Genomic DNA, 23,562 nt, shown 5'->3' with positions numbered 1-23,562 from the left:
CATCATGTAATGATCAAGTCAGTGCAGTGTGGAAGGAAGGAAAGAAAATACAAGAATGACCTTGGATTTTTTTTTTTGCATTCCATGTTTAATCACTCATTAATTTTTGTTTGGGAGTGAAACCGACACCTTTTAATTGCCCTCTGAGCCAAGGTTTGATGATTTTTTTTTAGTATGAGTTTTGTCTATTTACTTTAAGAGCATCCAATCTAAATTTATACGGTTGGTAAAATAATGTAATATTATTGCTATTTAATTTTTGAGCAACGAAAAAAAAGTCATATCAATGTTGCAGTGACTGTGTAAAATACATGTATACCTGCTGTGTGTGTATATTAGAATTTGTCTTTTTTGTTTTCTTCTGTTGTGTTTTTCTTTGCAGGAGTATAGCTAGCACTCTGCCAAATGTCACTCTTCAAATGCCCAAAGTACCAAATATAACCGTGACAAATGTTAAAGTAGCACAAATGCCTAGCTTTTCTCCAAGCAACTGGATGGCTTCAAATGATGATTCAGAGTGTGTACTTGCCACCTGTAGACAGAAACATGCACACGTCTTTGGCATAAATGTGGCATCTAAACGAGAAAAAGAGTGGTCCAGCCAAATTGCTGGGCCACCACTATTAAATGAAAGCCACTGCGTAGTTTATTTGTGCAGGTTTTAGTTCACGTCAACGGTGGGAAAAGTTCTGAAATTTTTCAACATTCGTCTTGCTCTTATTTTCCCAACAGAGAATTTCTATACCCACTCAATTTTGTTTACCAACAGTTTCAATGCACCGAATAATGAATTATAAATTAGCTATTCAGTTCACCTTTGTTTGTAAAAAAGGACAAAATATGACAGTTGCAATTACGCCTTTAGGGAAGAGAAATAAATGGTAATAATCAAGAAGGGATGCAAAGAGAACTGTTCAGTCAAGCTTTGTTATCTAGATTAATAATCAACAAAGTGCTGTGTGCGTGCAAAATATTTGTAGAAAACTGAAAAACATACATACATTAAAGCCACATTCATGCCATTTAATGGCTTGGAGCATGTAGCTGACTGATCTGACTTTTACGTCATGTTCTCCGTTGTAAGAAAAGAAATATTCCCTTGTCTTCCCCAGTGTTTTCACCACTATTGTTGTCAAGTCTCTTCTATGCAATTGTGTGGGAACGCATTTGTTTAGTCGTATGTAAATTGTGATATTGACATATTATTTAGACCCTGGTAGGTATTGCTGTTTATGCCTTCCCTGAACCCAGTTTACATTCCACCCAAAAAGTTGTTCCTGCCACCAATTTGATTTGCCAGTAGACATCACAATTTACATGAGGAATATGATATTCTAAAACTTAACTGCAAAATTCTTACCTTTTGTCTTTGAAGCAATGGGTCAGGGACGTCAGAAGATCTCTTTTGGAAATTAGATGCTCTGCAGACTTTCATCCGTGATCTCCACTGGCCAGAAGAAGAGTTTGGCAAACATCTGGAAACCAGACTGAAACTCATGTCCAGTGATATGATTGAATCCTGTATAAAAAGGTAAGGAAATACAACCAAATTTCCAGTAGAAAAACTTGGCGAAATGTCAAACTACTTCTGAAATTTAACTCTGTAAAAGTTAATTTTTTATTAAAGTAACCTTTTTTTTATTTTGTTGTTGCTTATCTTTTTGGCGGATTTATATGGCCCTTATTTTTATATTGCCAAATTTTCTCGCATTTAAGCCGCCCCACATATAAGCCGCACCCTTAAAATTGCCTTAAAATCATTGAATTTTACAATTTCTCGCGTATAAGTCGCCCCCTGTCGCACATAGTATTTCTGAGATACTGTATGAATCAAAAGCACATTATTAGGGTCAATATCATAAGGAAGTTAGTAATTTATCCAGTAATGGTATTTTTCTTACTGCAAACATAAAATAACCAACAAATAGTAAATGTTAATTTGCAGACATTTACTGGTGAAAAAAAGATGGAGGTCTTTGGCGCATATAAGCCGTACCCTTGATTCAGTCACCATTTTTTTTGTTACAAATACGGTTTACTGTATTCATTCGAGTATGAGGCGCAAAATTTTGTACCAAAAACCTGAAACAACGTTCAGGTGCGCGCTATACATGAATACCGGTGAAAAACGGCCCTCCACCGGTGAAAAAGTCCCCTCGGCAGCCATTATAATGGGAGACATAAAACATGTCTTTGTCCGCTAGATGTGGTGCCCATTCGATTGGCAGGTGCTCACATTTAGATAACTCAAGAAGAATGGAATCAATGGTTTGGCTAATCTGATGATGATGAATCAGACTTTAAGGATTTAAAGTTTTTTGATTTATTTGATAAGGGACAGCACATATTAATGAACATATTTATATTCATGTTAACGAACATATATATGTAAACAAATATAAAATAATAATATAAAAAGTGTTAATTAAGAATTGTGTTCATACTGGTAGTTTGTTTTACCAGGTTTCCATACGATATGTTGTGAATAAATGTTTTGTGTTCAGCATTTGCCAGTTACCAGTACCTGTGCAAAAAAAATATAACATTTTTAGTCACAAATTATGGGTGCGCGATATACACGAGTGTGTGTTATAATCGAATACATACGGTATATGCGAGAAAATATGGTAATCTGCACTAAAGGAATGATTTTGTTTTTGTTCTTTCTTAAAGAACACGTGCATCATTCGAGGCCAAGCTTCAACGGAGCAGCCGGGCAACAGACTTCCGAGTGCCACAGTCTGTCTGTACCATGTTTAACGTCATGGTGGATGCCAAAGTCCAATCTGCCAAACTGTGTGCTATGGACTTAGATCAAGAGGTAAATACAAAAATAACAAGAGCAACAGAATCCTGTAAACTAAATTTAAAGGCCACATATTATACGGTTTTAAACCAAATTAAAATGGTTTCTCATCATTGACCATAATTTAGTGTGGGCAAAAAAAGTGTTTATTATAAACATGCAATATGAATTTAAGTGTTTAGCCCTTGATACACATCACTGTCTGGTTGAAAAAAAATCTAGGTTTCAAGGGGTGAAACATAATTGTCATTTTCTCTGCCCAATTAGTATATTTTAAATTTCGTTTTTGCAATCAACATTACTTCACAAATGCCATGTCGCCTCCATTTCAGTTTCTCAGCTGCTTTTTTCCCTCCTCTTTGTCTTGTGAAAGTTTGTTAGAGACTGGGTAAGTGTGGCCACAAATTAAATTGAAATCACACCCTGCTTTTCCCAATTGTATAATTAGTCGTCAGTTTTCCCTGTCTGTCTTTCTCCTCTTTAATTGTTTGGATTTCATTAGCATATGTGTAGTTATTATTGAATATACATGGGGTAGAAGTGAGAGATCTCATATTTCACAGAATACTGAGACTGATTCCAATTACTGACAATGAATTCATTATTGCGCAGCCCTTAGCTGTACTGTTTGGTGCCACAAGCACAAACAAAAGGATTCATCATGGTAACACTGCATCTGAGTTTCCATGACAGCCATTCTTTGGCTACATTAAAAATTCTTGCTAGCCAAACAATTAGAGTGACATATGGAATTGTAGTTAATTATTATTTTATCCATTGAATAGTCATTTGAGCAATCAGTAAAATTAAGCGACATTTATTCGGTTTAAAGATTCTGTTTGACACCCAAAATGAAGTGAAGCAAAGGAATAAAGGGCAACCAGCAATTCCCTCTTGAACAATTATTATTTATTTTATTTGACTAAATAAATTTAATGCAAAACAGCTGCTCATAGTTGGCTGGGATAGGTTTCAACACCCCCTGCTACCCTTGTGACGATAAGCGGTATGGATAATGAATGAATGAATGAAGTATCATGTTTAATCCATCCAGTATTGCGTAGATATAACTAAAGTGCCTTTTGGCCACTATTTGTGTCAAAGATGTGACATCATTTGCATCAGAACCATTTAACAGTCAGGTGTAAATGTGTGTTAGAAACCCTTTTTCTTGCCATCTGTTTTTTGTCTCTCACAAAGGCGCACACGTTATCACACTCTTGTGCTTTTCTCTTTGTTGTGTGTGTAGAGACAGTACCATTCTCAAATTGACAACCTCATTGAGGAAACAGTGAAGGAGATGATAACACTGCTAGTAGCTAAGGTAAAGCGCCTGATGGTGATATCTGCACTACATTTAGGTACTAATTACTATATACTCTGTTTCTATTCCAGTTTGTGGTTATTCTGGAGAGTGTCTTAGCAAAACTCTCCAGGTATGATGAAGGAACACTCTTTTCTTCTTTTCTTTCTTTCACAGTAAGTTTTTGTTTAAACATTACCAGATTCTTCCCACATCATTCTTAGAAATTGTTTATTCACATAATCTACATGTTACAGTAAAATTTGAATCAACATTTCAGAGATAATTTTAGAGTGACATTAAAAAAAGGTTACATTGTGTGCGAGGTGAATTTTGTTACAGATATATATGTGTATGTATATATATATGTATATATATATATATATATATATATATATATATACATATATATATACATATATACATACATACATACATATATACATATATACATATATACATATATACATATATACATATATACATATATACATATATACATATATACATATATACATATATACATATATACATATATACATATGTATAGTGGTACCTCGAGATACGAGCTTAATCCGTTCCGGAACTGAGCTCGTATGATAAGATTCTCGTAACTCGAGCGGACGTTTTCCATTGAAATGAATGGAAAACAAATTAATTCGTTCCAGCCCTCTGAAAAAACACCAAAAACAGGATATTGGATTGGAAAAAAATGTTTTATTTCTTCTAATTCGCCATCTATTAACAAAGTAACACATAACTAGTGGTTTAATAGTAATAAAATGTGTTTAATCTAACTAAAATTGGGCAGATTTCGCCGACGGGAGACAGAGACGTTTGGGGGCGTGGGGGGGTGGGGTTCTTTTTTTTTTTCCACGACAACGCACTCGTGAACGGAACAAACAAATTTAAATTAACTTGGATTAATATATACAGACACTCAAACATACGTTTAATGTAACTTTACACAAAACTGAATTCTAATTTTGTTGTAATCATTTGTTACCTTCGTTTTCCGGGTTGGCGGTTTGCCACGCCTCCACCCTCACGTTCGCTATCGATGGACTGTTTGCTGTTGTATTGCCTTCAAAATATTCCCAAAATGATGCACACAAATGTCCTCACAATAGGATAACGCACGACCACTTGCCAACGAGAAATAGTCTTTAAAGAACGATCGCGGGAGCTTCTTTCCTTAGAAAGAATAACAGGAAATACAATAGTTGAGCTTACCCACGTATTGATTGTGGTTAATGAAGTTTTATTCTGAGAAAGGTTGCCATTGCCTATGGGTGTTGTGTGCACGAGTATACTTCATTACCCAGAAAGCCCTCTTTTTGCCCGCGCGTTGTGCGTTTCCTGGTCGTATGAGAAACTCGTCTGAATTAATCGTTCCGTGCTCGTAGATATTGTTATACACGAAAGATATGCAAAAAAGTCCTGGCATGGTTGCATCACGAAATTTTGATCGCATGACGGGCGAATTATTCGATCGAAATTTCCGCCGTAAGACGAGAATTTTGTATGACGAGCGGTCGTATGACGAGGTACCACTGTATATGTATATACGAATATATGTATATACGTATATATGTGTATATGTGTGTGTGTGTGTATATATATATATATATATGTATGTGTATATGTATATATATATATGAATAAAGGGTTGAATAAAGTTATCTAATCTAATCAACACTTGACATTTACTATACATTTACCCATCTATTTAAAGTTGTTAGTAATTTTTAACTGTAAAGTTATGAGATATAATTTTGTTTGTATTATAATTCGTATTTCTCTCTTTTTATGACAAGGTGAAAGCTGCCTCAAAATATGTTGATGTACCTGTAAGTAAAAGCTTGATTTTTGTCCATTACTTTGTCATTTTCCATTATTTCTAATGTATAAAATGGATTAAGATAGGTGTTCTCAACGGTTTTATTATTTGTCTCATCGTGGTGCATTTTGTATGTTTGTTTTTTTCTGAAAATATTGGTCAATGCTTTTCTTTTTAAATTTGTAATGTGTTTGTGTTTCCTGTTTCAAATGTACGTGCTTAGACACTGACAGCCTTGCGCAATATACGTTGTGGCCTTCTGTGGTACAACACATAGCCATTCTGCTGTCAACGTGGCAGTGATGGTGGTGCACATTTGGTAGTGGGTTTGGGCTACATTAGCTGCCAACACTTCGGCCGTGCGACATGACAAATTTCAAATTAATGCCTTGTCAAGGAATGTGAAGAGGCACTGCTTATCCTGGCAGGGGTCGTAATTCCCAGTCCAGCATGCTAATTGTGTTCATAATATAATAATCTAAAATTTAACGGTTAAAAAAAGATGCACATTGGCACATCATGGCTCATCATTGCAAATGTGTTAATTGAGGTTAGAAACAACAACTAATTGTGGTGGTTGTTTTTTCTTGTGTGGTTGCTAGTTTCATTTAAAAAAATAAAAAAAGGAAAAGAGAGAAAATATCCATGTAAATTTAAACAGGCAATTTGAAAGGCAAAATATGCTTTTGAGATTGTGTTATGTTGACACTTAGCCTCCTGTATTGTCTTCAATGAATATTTTAGATATCAAAATGGCGGGTCCCCTCACAATCTGCTCTCACTGGTGAACCAAATTGGTTTGGCCCAATTCGTTTTGCACATGGCCAGACCGTAAGAGATGGTTGGCAGCCATTCTCCACTCTACTCAACAAAAAATTGACTGAAGAACATGACTGCTCCCATAGCACCTAAACTTGAGGTCATTAACTTCCTGATGTAAAATCGTAATATTCAAAAGAGGCTTGAGAATCTAATGTTGCTTGTAGTAGCTAGTAAGCCAATAATTTAATTATTAGTAAAGGATTATAATACGCCACTTCAATTGTTGAGTACCTCAAGTATCACTTCTCAAAAAAAAACTATTTGTATTACACATGAATCATTGAATTATGAGATGGACAAAACAAGTGTATTGTTTTTTTAAACAGGATACTCAACCTAGGAAGTCATGTATAAAAAATATAAAAGAAAAGATAGCAAATTCATAGCATTAAATAATTGAAATATGCATTAAACAATTAGGCAATGGTCAATTATTTATAATATAACAATTGTTCCATAGTTCATCTGTGTCCCCCAAAAAATCTTAATATAGCGTTTGAAAAAATAATGAGAAATCCAGACAAAAACAGATGTTTTTGAAATGTCAAGTTTGAAATTGAGGTCTATTTTTTATGCTACTTCATTATAGGGGTACATTTTTCCTGCCTTGACCTCTCCTTGCCACGTTTTTTGCAGAAACCAGGAATGGATGTGGCTGACGGTTATGTGACCTTTGTTCGACACTCCCAAGACATGTTGCGGGAAAAAGTTAATGAGGAGGTCTACGTCGAAAGATTGTTTGACGTAAGTCATCAATTGTCCTTTCGCTACTTAATTCTTCTCTATCGATATTCTGCCCAAATGTTACCCAATCAGTGATTTTGTTAAACTGATTGTTGTAAAGCTTGCTCGTCTTTCCTCTAGTAGAAAAAAAAAAGCAAACCACTCGTGGTTTAATCAACTTTGAACTCAGCCATATGACACTGTTTGCTTTAAATACATAAGCTGGTTGCAAGTAACACCGAAACAGCACACTGTCTCCAAATGAAAGATTTTAAATGTATTGTAATAATCCCTGCATCTGGATGAGTTGCAGCTCTTTGCCTAATCTGAGGGCCTTTTTACTGATCTTTTTGTTGTACTTATGCCTCATTTTGTCCTCGTGTTTTTTTTGAGTGTGGACAGATATTGTGCATATCTTGTTTTTATGGTGTCAGAATTTAAGAAGCCATGTGGGGAAAAAAAAGTTGAATCGAAAACAAAATTGTTTTCAAATGATATCAAGAGCAGGAGCAGTGTGTGAATATGCCTTAAGGTAACAAGACTAGGTTCTTTGTTATTGCAGCACTCAGGTTGATTTCATGTATCTGTGAAGCTAACCAATGAATGCAAAACTGAGTCAGATTGTTATCTGTTTGGGTGCAAAGAATTTCACAATTGAGAGGACTGAACGTGACAAAACTACTCCAGATTGCGCTCACGCTGCCAGTTACAACAGAGACTGTGGAAAGATATCCTGCCCATTAAAAAGACACACATAATTCAGAGAAAGAGAGAGAGATTTGAAACATTATTGGAAGCCTGACTGCTAATTTAATGTGCAATGTTGTACCTCCAACAGCTATCTTTGGTGTGAACTCTGGGGACTTAAAACTCACTGCATTTGTGGGTGTGTGTTCTCGGCGCACGATAAATGACAAGGATTGAATCAGACTCTGGCTAGCTGAAACCCGTATGCTACTTTGCATGTGCGTGTGTGTGGGTGGGTGTGTGAATAGGAATGGGGTGTTGGGGGGTTAATCTCTGAGTCGTACTATTCTTTAGCTTCCTATTAAAAAGGATCACACAAACATGTTTACTTCAACTAAGATTCTAAGTCAAAATTGATTCATTACTAAACTTATCTGGTTTTGAATTAGTCAACTGTGTGTTTATGTCTTTCTGGATATTTTGAAACTTGCATTATCCTGAGCTCAGACAGAGCTCTGTTTTCAGATAATCCAAATCAACATAAAAACAAATCATTGATTGAAAGCTTTGTTTTTCTTGTAATGTTTTCCTCGAGTATTTCACTACGCAACATATTTATTTGTTCTTAAACAGCACTTGTAGGCATTTGTAGATTTTAAAAATGCACAGTTTGACCACTGACCAATAAAAGCCATCCTTTGAAATCCAGCCTTTAACAAACAAAAACACAGTTCTCCAGATGATGAACATTACCTTCAAGAATATATTGAATCCTCATCCAAGTATTTAATTTTTTTTTTTAGATAACGACAAAATAATCGGTCAATTATTTGAACTAATTTGGATAACTGGTTGTTCCTATGCCACTTCAAAATGATGTAGTATATTTTTTCCTCATACAAGTATCTTTCTGCTTCTAACAAATAAAATACAATCTGTCAACAGAACAAGTACAATTTATATGGAAAGTAACCCTTTACATCTTATTGAAAGAAGACCTTTTGGGTGGATTTCATTTATTTTCCATGTGGTGACACATTTATTAACTAGAAACTAAACATATTTTTTAGAAGACTATTTTTTTTTATAGTACGCTCTGTGATTACGTGTCCAATACCGGGATTTAACGAAAATCGGGCAATTAATCCATCAGACACGATTTTGAAGCACAACTATATATGTTATAATCATAGCCCACACTGCATAAGCCAGTTAAATAAAAGATTTTAATGTGCATCTTTATGGTTAAGCCTCTTTGGATGCCCCAGTGGAAACATGTATAGTATGTTTGCAGCTATCTGTCTGTGCCATTTTGTTGAAGCGAGGCCTTCAGGTGCAATCCGTCTCCTATCGTCTTCCTCGCTGTTGGATGTGACAGAGGTGTCCGGTGTTGCTTGTTGCTGATTCTTGAGCCATTGCTTTGCCCAGTATCTGTTTTTCCTACACGAGAGGTTTTCTGTCAGAATTAGTGTCAGTACGGCTTCTCTTTGTTGTCATGCTGTATTAGTTCTGCCCGCGGCATCACAGTGGCCGATGAAGGTGTCTGTGGCTGTTCTGTTGTGCTTTTCTTGTCACTCTATTCTTGTTTTTATTCAAGTCTCTTAAATCCTCTACCCAAAACAAAGCTTCTTGAATCTTAAAATATTAACGGCTCAGAATGGTTGTTCTCCAGGAAGGAAAATCATTCAAGTTTACGGCAAGGATGCATGCATCCAAGTCTCTGTATTATTATGACCGTTGAGGAAGGAACTGCTGTGAATGTATTTTTACAAACGTTTTTAAGGGGATTTTGCACCTAGGTGGAAATGGCTAACATTGTCTGAACATGGTATGGTCATTTTTTTATACCAATGAATTATATACCTTTTTTTATATGGGACACTTGTCACTTTTATTCATAAGATTTGCCATTTTAACTTAACTGCACACTATCTATTGCCTTTTTTGTCCGTCTTTCGGAACTCTACTGAAAGTACTATATCTATCCTGTTTTTGTAACCTGGCTGATTTTTTGTTTACTGCCGAATGACAAGATTATGGCCTTAAAATGTTTTTAACAGGTCTTAGTATAAACTACAACAAGACTAGAGTGTTTTTCTGGTACCATGATTTCTCTCTGATTAAACTTAAAGGGATTTCATTTTAAATCATATCAACACATTGTGTTGAAAACAACCAAATGTGTAATATCTAAAACAATTTCTAATCTGAAGGTGGACAGTTTATTATATTTTCTTTGGCCTACTGCAGCTAGTTCAGAAGAATGCAATATAATTTGCTTAGATGCCCGTGGGAGCAATAGGTTCATTAAGCTTGTCTTAGTCCCACCCCTAAAATGAAAATAATGAAATACAATCATATTTCATTTTAATTGAGATTACACCATTCATTTGACCTTTTAATACCAGTAAGAAGATTATTTAACTAGGACCTCTTAATTTCAGAATATATGTCAGCACTCATAATTTCATGTATACATACAGTGACAGTAGACAGGCCCATATGTGGTCTAATACTTGTAAGGTTAAATAACCAACATGTTTTAAGAAATTAAACATAATCTGAGATTAACTCTGTTAACAAGTGCAAACAGATATAATCTGTCATATACTAGAGGTTATGTTTTATTGGAACAAAACACGTGTAACTGATAGTTGGCCCATTTCTCTGTAAAAATAATCTGCTACTGTGTTAAAACAAGATCTGCAGGTTTTGTTTTTCCATTTCTTTGCCTCCCGTACCGGCAATATGCCAATCCAATCATGAGAGTTTTTATTTTTCCATTTCCCTGTTGAAAATCCACTGAAGGCAGGTGTGGCATGATGATTACACTTGAATGGTTATAGATAAGCCTTTGTAGAAATACAGTTAACAATTTTTTTCTTCTCCATCCCCTGATTCCAGCGGGTTATGATTGTTTGAAAAATCACGGCTCAAAAATAAAACAACTTTAAATTACCTGAAATCTCAATTTCCATCGTGTGTCCCCCTTTAAATTGTTGCCCTTATGAAACTCCAGACTTGATCACTCATTTCTGCCGCATTCAGGCTGATACAATGCCGGCAAGAAAACCGTCCTTGTTGATCGATTGATTACCTTTTAAAACAACTAATGCTATAGTCTGAAAAGGGAAGCATGGATACCAGCATTTAATTGTAGCATCTTTTGACATAAATAAATAAAAGTACTTATTTAACAACTAGCAGCATTGCTCTGGAAGAACCAAGTTTAGTAAAATATTATCTATGAAAGGTATAAAACTGCATCTCACTGAATACTAATGCTCGGGTCACCCGTTTTTGTCAATTTAAAAAAAGCATAAATCTGAGACTTACATTTTTACTAAATGAACCCAAAAAAATGAAAAAAAATCTTATTACCTTATCTTTAATCTAATTTGGTCAGCACCCAAAAAGTGTAGTGAGTATACTCAATGTGTCTATGTATTAAAATAATAGAGTAAAAAAATGGTTTTGTGTCTTTGTATTTAAATAAGAGAGTAAAAAATGGTTTTATGTCTTGTATTAAAATAATAGAGTAAAAAAATTGGTCTTATTTTCCTCCCCTCTTTGGTTTAGTGCTTCAAAGAGTGGTTAAAGGGGCCCAGATTAAAACAGATGTGCTTAAATGATACTGGAGAGGGGACTTAACACAAGGCAGCCAGGGATCATTGATTAAAAAAGCCATGTCTTTAGCTTGAGACAAATCCAGACCGGCGCTGATACACCACATTTTGCTGCCACATGCCACTTGCGCCCAACGGAGGCAAGTAATATGGCAGCTAGGTTGGGCGAAAGAAGGGAAATGGGGTTAAGGAAGAGGAGGGCTAAGCTGGCGCTGTACAACTTGAGCGTCTTAAAGCCAACCCTCCTTTCTCCGAACCTCCCCCCATGGTTTGAGTTGCAGATACAGGGATTACACAGGTCAATTATATACTTAATCTGCCTTTGCCCGGAGGGGATTAGAAGAACGGCTCATTGATTGATTTGAAGTATTTCCGTTGACCTTGGACGGTTATCAGCTTCACAAGCGTGGCGAAATTGCACTTCTGTGTGACGAACTTTAAACCGCTTTTTAATCGCAGCTGCTCCTCCCGTGGCGCTCGGCTCACCAACCGCTGAATGGCTGTGGCGGAGTGATCTGAGGGCAGGGGTCAGATTGAGCTACAGATTGAAGGATTTGAGGTTGTTGTCGTTGCCACTACTGTAGTTTGCTCACAGCGGGAGTTGGGTGGCTGGATCTTTGTGTGTGGCAACGGGGTGTGGTTAAATTGTAGTAGTGCGGAAAATAAATTCCAGCAAACAAGTGGGCGACGAAGCTTCTGTCATACCATTTGACGGTCCGGGATGTTTCACCTCTTAGATCCGGTCACGACCTGATTGGCCCACGTCAAATGAACAATTTAATCAATGCTTAGCTGAACAAACGTGCAAACTTAACTCCAGCAAGCAAGTCAATGTAAACTGTGTATTATTGATATTTACATACAATGTATAAAGGTATCTAATAGAAATATCAACCTTCAATGATGTCACTTAAAGTAGTGTTTTATCATTTAGAAAATTATTCTGAGAAAATTCTGGTTTTGGATGTACCAAAGAAATATATTTTCCTTAAAAGGTTTTCTAAATGTTCTTTATACAGAACTTTTCAGAATGTCAGTAAACTTTACGATGTCGTTTTTTTTTTCTTTATACGAGCCAGGCGTTTATTAGAACTATTATGAAAACAATGTTACCATATTTAGATGGCAGGAAATAAACAAGACTGATTAGAAATCACAGATCTCTAACAATCCATTCAATAGTTAAAGATTAAACACATTATAAACACAGGCATTTCAAATGCAATAAAAGTCCAATGTAAAAAGTACATAACATCGCAAAAACATGTACACCAATTACTTAACTGTGGCATTGATGATTCTGTAAGCCAATTCATAATCTTTTTTTTCCCTACGTTAAAGCAAAGACCCCAAAACGCAGAGGTTAAGGGGTAAATTATTGGGCCATGAACCGCACCAATGATCATAATATTTTAAAGGCCCAGCCAAGTGGGACAGGTTGAATTGACTGTGTGTGACTGTTTGAACAAAAAGGTTTCGCTTCTGTTTAATGAAGTCTGTAAGCAGCTTAGAGTCTTAATAATTACAAAGAGGGAGCATTTTGTTTCCGTCTTTTCTTTCTGTGGGTCTCTCGATCCCGCGTGAAGATACGCCGCTCTCTGTTGCTGGGAGGAAAGAGCTAAGGTCACCAAATCATCAGAAATACAAGTTTAATGGAGACTTTACCTCTATCGGGCCTTGCTGCTTTATTGACGGGATGTGGCGGGGGGACTTGATCAAGGACCACGTGTTATCTCTGGGGTCTCTATCACCTTTTTACATCTCTCTTTTCACCCCTCTTCCCCTTTGCCTTGTTAAAAAGGGTGGTACGGTGGCATTTGTTTGATTAACTTGCCTGACAAAAGTGACAGCTGCTCACGGGCGTATGTGGATGAGTGGCCCAGCGCCGCTCCCTCTTTGTACATCTGTCAGAGTCGGAGCAGGGCGAGCGGGGTGAAAAGAGACAAATTGGACCCAAAAAGAAGGCCATTCACCTTCACCAGACCCCCTCTGGCACTCCACCCCTCTATCCCATTCAGGTGCTCGGCGGGACCCTCAAGTGCTTGCTGGCTTATTCCATTTTCGCTCCCTCTATAGAGTTCCCTGAGCCCACAAGTGTTTTAGCCCTCTTTTCCCTTCCCTCAATCCACCCCTAAGCGGCTCTTTGTGAGGAGAATGGCTTACTTTTCTCAGGGCCCGAAGCTGGCAGCTTTTTTTTTCTTTTTTATTGTCGACCACAGAGCTTTTCTGTTGCTCATTGTGTGTTTACTCAATGACTGGTCGCTGACCATAATTCCAACTGTTTAGTTTCTCACAACATAGCTTGTAGACACCCTCCTCCCACAATCACATATGTGCCTATGCCTTCCAAACAAATTGCTGCATGTTTGGAGGTTTTTGGCCTCTACTGAGATAACACTACACTTCAAATACAAAGAGATACAAATGCTCTTCAGACTTTTGACATCAATATTTACTTGCCCTAAATTTGGTACTTTCTCGACCGACTCGCTGGCTGAAATGTCCATTGAACTTGTTGCCATGCCAGCAGCGTTCCTCCTATGGTCATTGGTCAGCAGCAGTTCGCCTTTTGTGTGTTCAACACAATCAAAACAGTTTGAGACTTGTTGGCTTGATGAAGGAAAACTTACTCCTACTGCTTTAGTCTTGCTGCTCGTTCACCCCCCTCAAGAAATCCCCTTGGTTGAATGGACAGAGACAGTGAGTCAGAAGATGACAACATCCAATACAAGGTGGTTAGCTCCATGCATCTGCCATTAACAGCATCTTTCCTGTCAAGCCGCACATACACATTTATATGTTTAAGGCAACTCTTTCCACATTTGTTTTCAAATCGGTTTAAGCCTCAAAGCACATGCTAATGACCAAGCATGTGACTATCTCTCTCTCTCTCATTTTCTGAACCGCTTTAGCCTCACTAGGGTCGCGGGGGGTGCTGGAGCCTATCCCAACTGACTTTGGGGGATACCCTGAATTGGGGACCAGCCAATCGCAGGGCACAAGGAGACAAACAACCATTCACGCTCACACTCATACCTAGGGGCAATTTAGAGTGTCCAATCAGGCTACCATGCATGTCTTTGGAATGTGGGAATAAACCAGAGTACCCGGAGAAAACCCACGCAGGCTGGGGATAACATGCAAACTCCACACAGGTGGACCGACCTAGATTTGAACCCAGGGCTCCCACTGTGAGGCCGATGCGCTAACCACTATATTTCCATAAATTCAAGTTAGAAATACAAATGTTTGTCAACGAACCTTTGGTTGGTATTTTTGTAATTGGTGCTTCAGTAAAAAGCCACTTTACTAGCATTTAAGACTCTAGAGACACGCAGATGTAAAAAGACCACCTCAATCTCAGAACTGTGAAGCAAACTTGCAAACCACTCTCTACTGTGCCTCCCCCTTAGAATTAAAAATATTAATTAGTGGCACACCAAATTGTCCAATGCCCATAAACCTTGGCCAAAAGGTGATTTGGGAGCGCGGTTTTGGTCCAAAAGACTATTTACATCGAAATAATATTTCTGGAACCGAACGTTGTGACAAGTACAGAGAGAATGCATCTGTACACATTGTTAAAAAATGCATGCTAATTTAGGTGAAGCAGGGAAAGTTGCATTTTTCGATGTATCAAGATTTGTGAGGAATCAGGTATGACATCATTGAGTACAAGAGTCCCATTAGCCTTGTGTGAAAAGCTCCCTGCACTCTCTGGGGGTTAGGCTTAGACCTGCTGTTGGGTGACAAGTTGAGCATGCAGCTGGATGGAAAGGGGCATTGTGGGGCTGGTGCTGGGACTAAGATTGAAGGAAGAGCTGTGTGGGGGAGTCTCCCTACCTACTGTGTGAGTTACTATGGTAATTGAGTGGGGCCTCTCCGCTGAGCTTGGGAGCTGGACTAGAATAGGCCAGCGGTGGGATCTGAAAAGCAGACCAGGTAGGATTAGACAAACCCATTGTTCAAAGTGCATAATGTCTTGTAGTCAGATTTAGAGTTTCCACTCCCTCAATTTGATCTTTACCATTGTGTGTGTTTTGTGCATACATAGATGGGATTGGGGTGTTTATCAGTGAGGGGGTAAAAGAGTTGTGTTACTTTTAGTTTTCAGGAGGACTTTCTTAACATTCATGGCGAAACATGTCACATGACAGTTTTGGCGCATCCACAATCGTCATTCATTGCCTCGTGCTCATTGCAGACACAGTTGGACTCTCAGCAGAACTCTCTTTTTCTGTCTCTGTCTCTCTCCGTTGGCATGACCAGTCACTTCCTAAATGGTTATGATAATGAATCAGTGACAAGGACTTGAAATTGTAAAGTCAACATTATTCAATATTCATTTCAAAGCCCCTCTTAAATGTCAAAAAAGTCATTCCTGAGGAAAGCTAAACTTTCTGCCGCATGGGTGGTCAAAAAAATCAACATTAATTATTATCAGATCAATTAGGATACTACTACCGTTATGATGGTAATATATCACTAATAATCGTAATCTTATTTATTATTACCCTTACATTTATTGTCTGGGGTTTGTAAGTAAACTTTAACTTCTTGTTCATTGGCTTCCTCCCACATTTCAAAAACAGTAAAACATTATTATAAGAATGGACTGATCTCAGTAGGGTCCAAAATTTGTTCCCAGTGGACATTTTTTTGTTTTTGCTCATTGAAACACAGGAGTGTATTTTAAAGGTCATGTGAATTGTCAGTTTTGACTCATGGTTTGTAAAAGCACGGCATTTGTTATTTTGACATAAAAGCTATTCATTGTCAATTTTCAAGGATTTAAATTAAGTTCGCAGTAGCACACCCGTCATGGGTCAAACACAGAAAAGGCAGTGTTGATTATATTGTCTTTTACGGTGCCTTAATGGAACAGTCACACTGTCATTTGATTGATTGCTCCATTGAATTAGGAAATTTACAATACAAAGTGGATCCAATCATCTGAAATTAAGGAAAATGTACATGTTCAAAGGGACTAAGAAGAAGAAACAGATCATCCCAAAATAAATAAACCAATGAAAGTGTCTGGAGGCCTGGCAAACGTGAACGTAAGGATCTTAAAATGGGTTCCAACCTTTAGGGAAGTGCAGGTAGAACGGGTCATCCAGAGCTATTAGTTTAAACATCTGAATGATTTTTTTAAAAGAAATTACTTATTTGTGTAGGTGGTCTTACAGAGCCTTAAACATGAATAGATATGTACAAGAGGAGCAGCAGAGGCAGAAAGAGGCAGAGGCCCGGTAGCTTGTAATCCCCATGTACCCCCTGTGGTGAGGCCTCTCATCAGCTCCAACATTCCTGGCTCTCAGCAGCACAAAAGCTCCTGAGCGGCCCCTCAGCGAGAGTTCACTGACCTTACAAATCGTTTGACTTTTTATAGGTTTTGTGTCTGTAAATAAGGTGTGCATAAAGAATATGCCTGTCTTGATACTCTTCAATGTCCACGGCTTACCTTTGCTGTTGGATTAAAGGAAAGTAACTGGGTATCTTTCATTTTGCTGAATAATTAAATAAAGTACGTAATGGCATATACAGTACTGCACATTTACCTGACATAATTAATGTTTGTTGTGGCTCCTTAAATTTATATTTCAATGTACGTCCTTTTTTACTTCTAAGTGCACTTAAAATCCTTACTAACTTTATGGTACATTGCATAATGGGTGCACTTTGTAAATACTAAATTGCGATTGTGCGTAATGACCTTGAATCTATAAATTGTAGCTTCATAATTATACTGTTCCAGTAAAAGTGCTCAACACAATTTAAAAAAGTAAAAGAATAATATAATATGTACATTACCATACTGTATGTATTATTTTCAATTAGATCATTTCATCATATTTATTGGTAAACTACTCATACAAAGTCATGTGTGAGTACTATTTTCAAAATTCATCCTTAATGTGCCATTCTTCAATTTAAAGGACGAAGCCTTAATAGAAGCCTCCCCCTTTCGTCAGAATGAATAAATGCCCCCGGTCTCAAATGAGGAAATACAGTATGTCAAAACGCATAATAACAAACGGAGCTTATTAGTAGCTTGACGGGCAGCAGTAGCCTGTCTGTAAGCACTTGGGCATTAAACCCGAGGGTTGTTGGCTGAAGATTTTCTGGTGACAAAAAAAAAACTCTGATGTCTTGCCTGTGGCTTTGAGGACACTTGAGAAATTATAACAGCGATATCAAAAGTTCCAATCTTACATCATTAAATAATTTACTTCACAGTTTACCCTTTCATCCATGTTTAGAAGGGAAAAAAACTAAAATGCTAAACATTTGACCTGCAAATCTAAAAAGGCCAGTGGCCTTTCATCACACCACATGGCAAATGTATGCAAATCAAAAAGATGAACAGGGGAAGATGTATGCCATTTTTTGAATCATATCGTGCTGGTGGCACCCACCCCCAAAACCCCCTCCCACCAAGTGGCATGTTAAGACTTGGGTGTGAAGACGGGCTTCAAGCAAGGTTTGTGCATGTGTGTGTCTATGCGTGTGTGTGTGGCAGTGAGTGGAAGTTTTCAGAGGGATGGGTGGCTTGGTGTCAGATGGGGGCAGGAGGTCGCTCTTTCTCCCAGCTCTCGCTTGAAGGGGTGATGGACGAGCAGATGTATATGTGTACATGTGAGAGTGTGTTTGCTATGTTGTGTGTAGCGTGCTTGTCGCCTGTGTATAGGTAGGGGTTCATCAGCATGTCACAAGGTGACAAAACCCACTAATGTAGTCACACACACACACTCATAATCAACGATATCCCGGTTGTAGAAATGGAAGCGGTTAGATCACAGATTTAGGCCTCATCGGGTTATGGCATTATTATTCAGAGTCATATTACGCTTGTTTTGGCTGTTATCAAGTGCTAGCCCCCTGCTGCTGTTCAGCCTAAAGAAGAAAAATTGGGTGAAGTAATCTGTTCTGATTTTTTTTTCTTTTTTTTCCGATACTTGCCAAAGCAGTAAAACAAGGGGGAATTACTGTTCATTTTATATTCTCGGCAAATGTCAGTTGGCTTTCATCTTCTTTAACGTGCAAACCAAAAGAACTCCTGCCTTTAAAGAATATCCAATTGAACATGGAGTGAAAGCTGTTTAAATGGGGGAGGCGCTTATATTTATTTATTTATTTTTATTTGTTATGGTTTTTCTTTTATGTTTGCAAAAAGTAAAATTTCGAGGAAGTTTTGTGTCAGTAAAAGGAAAAAAAGCACACAATGGTGGGCTTTTTTTCTGTAGTGGGAGGTTTTTTTTTGTAAAAGCTCTCCGAAAGCTGTTTTTAATTCATGTTGGCTATCCAATTGGGCTTACTTTTCTTAACTATACAGAGACCTAGGCAGATGCACTTCATATATTAGGTTCTTTTAGACACTGATGAACCATTAAATATATTTCCTCTCTGTTCCTCAGTGTGAAGCCTTGCGCCAAATGTCTCACAAACCAGTAACCAATTGACCACCCAGTGGTTGAGGACCACTGCTTGGAGAATCCAAATTATTATTTTCTGCATCAATTTTTACTTTAACACAATATTGAGACACATTTGGATTTTATAACCAACAAATGATATACAGTTAAATGAATATGCAACCCTTAGCTATGGCAACCAAAATCTGAATGTCGAAGCACACAACTTCCATTCCCCTTTGTGCTGCTAAATAAGTGCTTTGCGATGGAGAATCAAGTTGTATTATTAAACCAATGTTGCACCAGAAATTAAAAAATTCAATTTCTTGAGAAGTAGTAGTAGCTTGTAGTAGTTCGAGTAAATGCAAGTGCACATACTTGTAGTACAGGTACACGCAAGTCCACATCCATGTAATACAATTATACATGCAAGTGCACATCCAAGTATTTGCAAAACTCCCTGAACAAAGTCTAGCCATGTTGCTGCCATGACATTAATGATATTTCCTGGATCAACATTCTCTGCTTGAATATTCTCCATCAGTAGAACACTCAAATTGGCCCTAAAAAGCACTCAAAGTTGATGAAAATCACAGGCATCGTGTGTTGACAAGATGTCCTTGACAGACCTCCCAAATGCAATGGCAGCAAGAAACTTGTGACACAACTGTCAAGCCTCTTTTGACATAAATGAGGAGGAGTAAGGCAGAAGAGGACACAAAATGACTGCTGTGAAAAAATGGCTGTATATGAGAGCTGTGTGGCACCATGTCTAAAAAGTCTAAAGAACAACAAGAAGTGAAAAGAGTGGATGATGCAAAGAGGGAGAGCAGCCAGTCACTCCAAGCCTGGCCTCTCCGTGGGGGGTTATGCTTGGGGCGAGATCGCAGGCCTGCTGCCATGCTGAAGCCTTCACAGGCACACAGTGACAGATAGGATACTGCTGGCACCGGGTCGCTGCTCTGATTCACCCCGGTACTGTATGGCCACAGCCATCTTCTCACCCGTGTCCCACTCGCCGTGACCCGATCACTTCGTCTTCAGCTGTCACGCTTGTGATTGTGGTGTGCTTTTGAGCTTGGTTTGTTGTTGGTCAGATCAAAATGTTCAAGAAATTGCTGGCAATCTTGTAATCTTTGGTGTTGTTTGACACACTTGGTCAAAAAAATTGTTTCCTTGGAAAGTGCATCTTCATTTATTTTAATATTAAGTCAAATGCAAAAATGACATATCTAAGTCAGAAAGTGATATGACTAATGTGCAAATATAGTCAAACTAATAACATTCAATCATTGTATGGACAAGCATTTCAAATTTCAAATACAAAACTATTTCCATTGGACAATCACCATCAGAAAGCTATTTCAATTCACTCAGCATCTGGCCCCTACTTTATTTATCTGCCCACATTCTCCCAAGTCATTTCTAGATTCTTCTTCTGTGACCCTGACAGTTGATGTCACTCGCCTTGTATTATTATCAGCCTTTGCTCATTATAATCCATCAATTACACTTGACAACACCCGCGACCCACAGAGGACCATCTGAAAGCTTTCGGCGCCCGCGCTTAATGTGCCTCATAGACATCGATGTATGGGGATGCTAGTCTAAATTGAGCAATGACAGAATCTCAAGGTTGAAAGGAGCACCTATACTAGGGATGCTTTTCATGTTTGTATCGTATCTCTTGAGTACAACATGCATGTGTATTTCTAGTTTCCACCGAACAATCATTAAACATCAATAATTTATTGTTTTCTCAGACGTTTTTTTTTTATCAAAGGAGAATCTGGTTTATCCAGGGACACGCCGAGATGTTTCATGGTCTTCGACAAGTGCCTATAGGTCTGTCACCACAAGACATCCTCAGAAAATTCTGATCCATGCCAAGAGCATCACATCATACTCATTCTGCTTTATTAAGATCCTATTAAATGATGTCTCATTGGCAGCTGCTTCTTCGTGGTGTCCAATATTTAAATAGATCCAAAGCCTGTGGGGCTGCTGGGGAGGAATTCCTTTTTTTCTTGTTCCAAAATTGGATCCTCTGCAAGGTTGAACTGGAGTAGATTGTATCGTATTTTTTTCCATCCTCTTCTATTTGTCATCCACTTGTACTATTCTCTTTCAGCAATGGTACACTAGCACAATGAACCTGGTCGGGACTTGGCTTACTGACCGCATGGACCTGCAACTCCATGTCTATCAGTTGAAGATTCTCATCAGAATTGTTAAGGTATTGACTGAATTTTACATTCTCGATCAATTCCAACAACAATGTTTTTTTTTAATCTTCAGAAATGAATGTCCAGAATTGCTTATTCTTATCCAGTACTACTACCTCCTCACCAAGCAGTAGGACTACCAAAAAATATATTGACAAGGCGCTTGAATAAGAGAACAAAAAACGGTGTATTACTTATATATATATACTTCTCTACACATTATGTAAGCCTGTATTCGCTAAAGATACAAGTTATTCATACAACTCAAAAGGAAAAGTGGCCTTTGAGATTTTTTTTTTCACTTAATACAGAAATTCAAACGACAATTACAAACATGCAGTACTGATTGTAGTGCCTAAAATGTCTGAAACACTGTTTATGATTTGTTTTAGAAAAAGTACCGGGACTTTCGTCTTCAAGGTGTGCTGGACTCCACATTAAACAGTAAGATGTATGAGACTGTCCGAAATCGTCTGACCTTAGAGGAAGCCACTGCCTCGGTAAGGGAGGGAGGGATGCAAGGCATTTCCATGAAAGACAGTGATGAAGAGGGCAGTGATAACTAAATCAATAGGACAATTAGAATGTTAGAATGTTAAAGCAGTTCAGCAATATGCTGCCTAAGAACACATACGGCCTTCCTGAGGTCAAGACACATTGGCCCAACAATTGACATCACATGCTTTGTGGTATTTTCGTTCTCTGTTCCTGTAAGGTTCTATTGTTTATGTCAGAGTTATTAATAATGAAATGCAATTCAAGATGTACCTATTGAAGTCCTTGTGTAGGCTTAAGATTGAATTCACCACCACAACAAAATATTGATAACCAATCATTAGAAATAATGGTAGTAAACCACAAATGGACACTCTAAATGGCACGAGGACACTCAATTCAAGCTGACAGAAGAATATTACATCCGGGAGTATTGGAGTCTTGTGTCAGTGTCTAACATCAAATATATTCTGAAATAGTCAATGATTAACGTTGTTATTGCGTCCAAGAAAATGGAACTAGATTACAAAAATACTATATATATATATATACATATATATATACACATACAGACGCTCCCCTACTTACGAACATTCAACTTACGAACAACGGTACATACGAACATGTCTGCAAATTGCGTTTAAGTCCAAAAATGTTCGCAAGTCCAATTTTGTATTTCGCCCCTTTTTCGGAGTAGTACTTCTTTCCGCCGCTAATACCGACGCCTGGCGCTGTGAGAGCTCAGCTCACCCAGCATCTACCTTCTTCTTCGTTGCAATGCGGAAGTGCGTGGATGTATCTCCAGTGTGCAAAGAACCTTTTTCATTTGTATCATTAAATATCTCATGCATCCAATATTGAATATGGTTGGTAAAAAGCTAAAGGCTTCTATTGAGGGAGTTGCAAGGAAGAGGCAAGCCATTTCATTTGAAATGAGTGGCAATAATAACAAAGCTTGATGCGCGTGAGAGTGGTGAGCGTTGCACATTCAGTACCATTTATAAACAGAAAGATCGAGCAGCAGGACCCAAATATTGAACGTTGCACAAAGTTTGCAAATCAATTGAATGATGCCATACAGTGCTACCTCATCATTTATGATGAAAAAAAGAAGAAAACTGTGCAATCGTCATTAGGTCGCTTCTTTTGGCCAGTTTCTAATACATAAATCTCTCTCTCTCTCTACAGTACTGTACATATTCTCTCCATTTTATTAAATGTTTTTTTTTCAGTACAAACCAATGCGTGTTACTTATACAAGCCTTAAACATACAAATGCACTTGTATAAACCTTCAATATACTTATATCGGCCTAAAACATAAATTATAATACAAAATATAGCACTGAATCAACTTACAAACAAATTCAACTTATGAACAATCGCTCGGAACCAATTGCGTTCGTAAGTAGGGGAGCGTCTGTATATATATATATATATATATATATATATATATACATACATATATTTATTTATTTATATATATATATATATATACATACATATATTTATTTATTTATATATATATATACATACATATATTTATTTATATATATATATATATATATATATATATATATATATATATATATATATATATATATATATACATACACTGTAT

General features: G+C 37.5%; 1 protein-coding gene across 1 annotated transcript in view; it reads left to right on the top strand.

Moving 5' to 3' along the window:
* Positions 1 to 22,480, top strand: part of LOC144075496 (calcium-dependent secretion activator 1-like) — a 55,328-nt gene extending 32,848 nt beyond the window's left edge. Inside the window, exons 22-31 of the mRNA XM_077602563.1 lie at positions 383 to 517; positions 1,376 to 1,531; positions 2,674 to 2,821; positions 3,180 to 3,194; positions 4,056 to 4,130; positions 4,202 to 4,285; positions 5,927 to 5,959; positions 7,408 to 7,515; positions 21,354 to 21,458; positions 21,840 to 22,480. Of these exons, the coding sequence (XP_077458689.1) occupies positions 383 to 517; positions 1,376 to 1,531; positions 2,674 to 2,821; positions 3,180 to 3,194; positions 4,056 to 4,130; positions 4,202 to 4,285; positions 5,927 to 5,959; positions 7,408 to 7,515; positions 21,354 to 21,458; positions 21,840 to 22,013 (1,033 nt within the window). The 3' untranslated portion in view covers positions 22,014 to 22,480. The remainder of the gene's footprint in view (positions 1 to 382; positions 518 to 1,375; positions 1,532 to 2,673; positions 2,822 to 3,179; positions 3,195 to 4,055; positions 4,131 to 4,201; positions 4,286 to 5,926; positions 5,960 to 7,407; positions 7,516 to 21,353; positions 21,459 to 21,839) is intronic.
* Positions 22,481 to 23,562: the final 1,082 nt, after the last annotated feature.

The sequence above is a fragment of the Stigmatopora argus genome, chromosome 6, assembly GCF_051989625.1.
Source record: "Stigmatopora argus isolate UIUO_Sarg chromosome 6, RoL_Sarg_1.0, whole genome shotgun sequence".
Lineage (NCBI taxonomy): Eukaryota > Metazoa > Chordata > Actinopteri > Syngnathiformes > Syngnathidae > Stigmatopora > Stigmatopora argus.
This window is presented reverse-complemented; position numbering and strand designations above follow the sequence as displayed.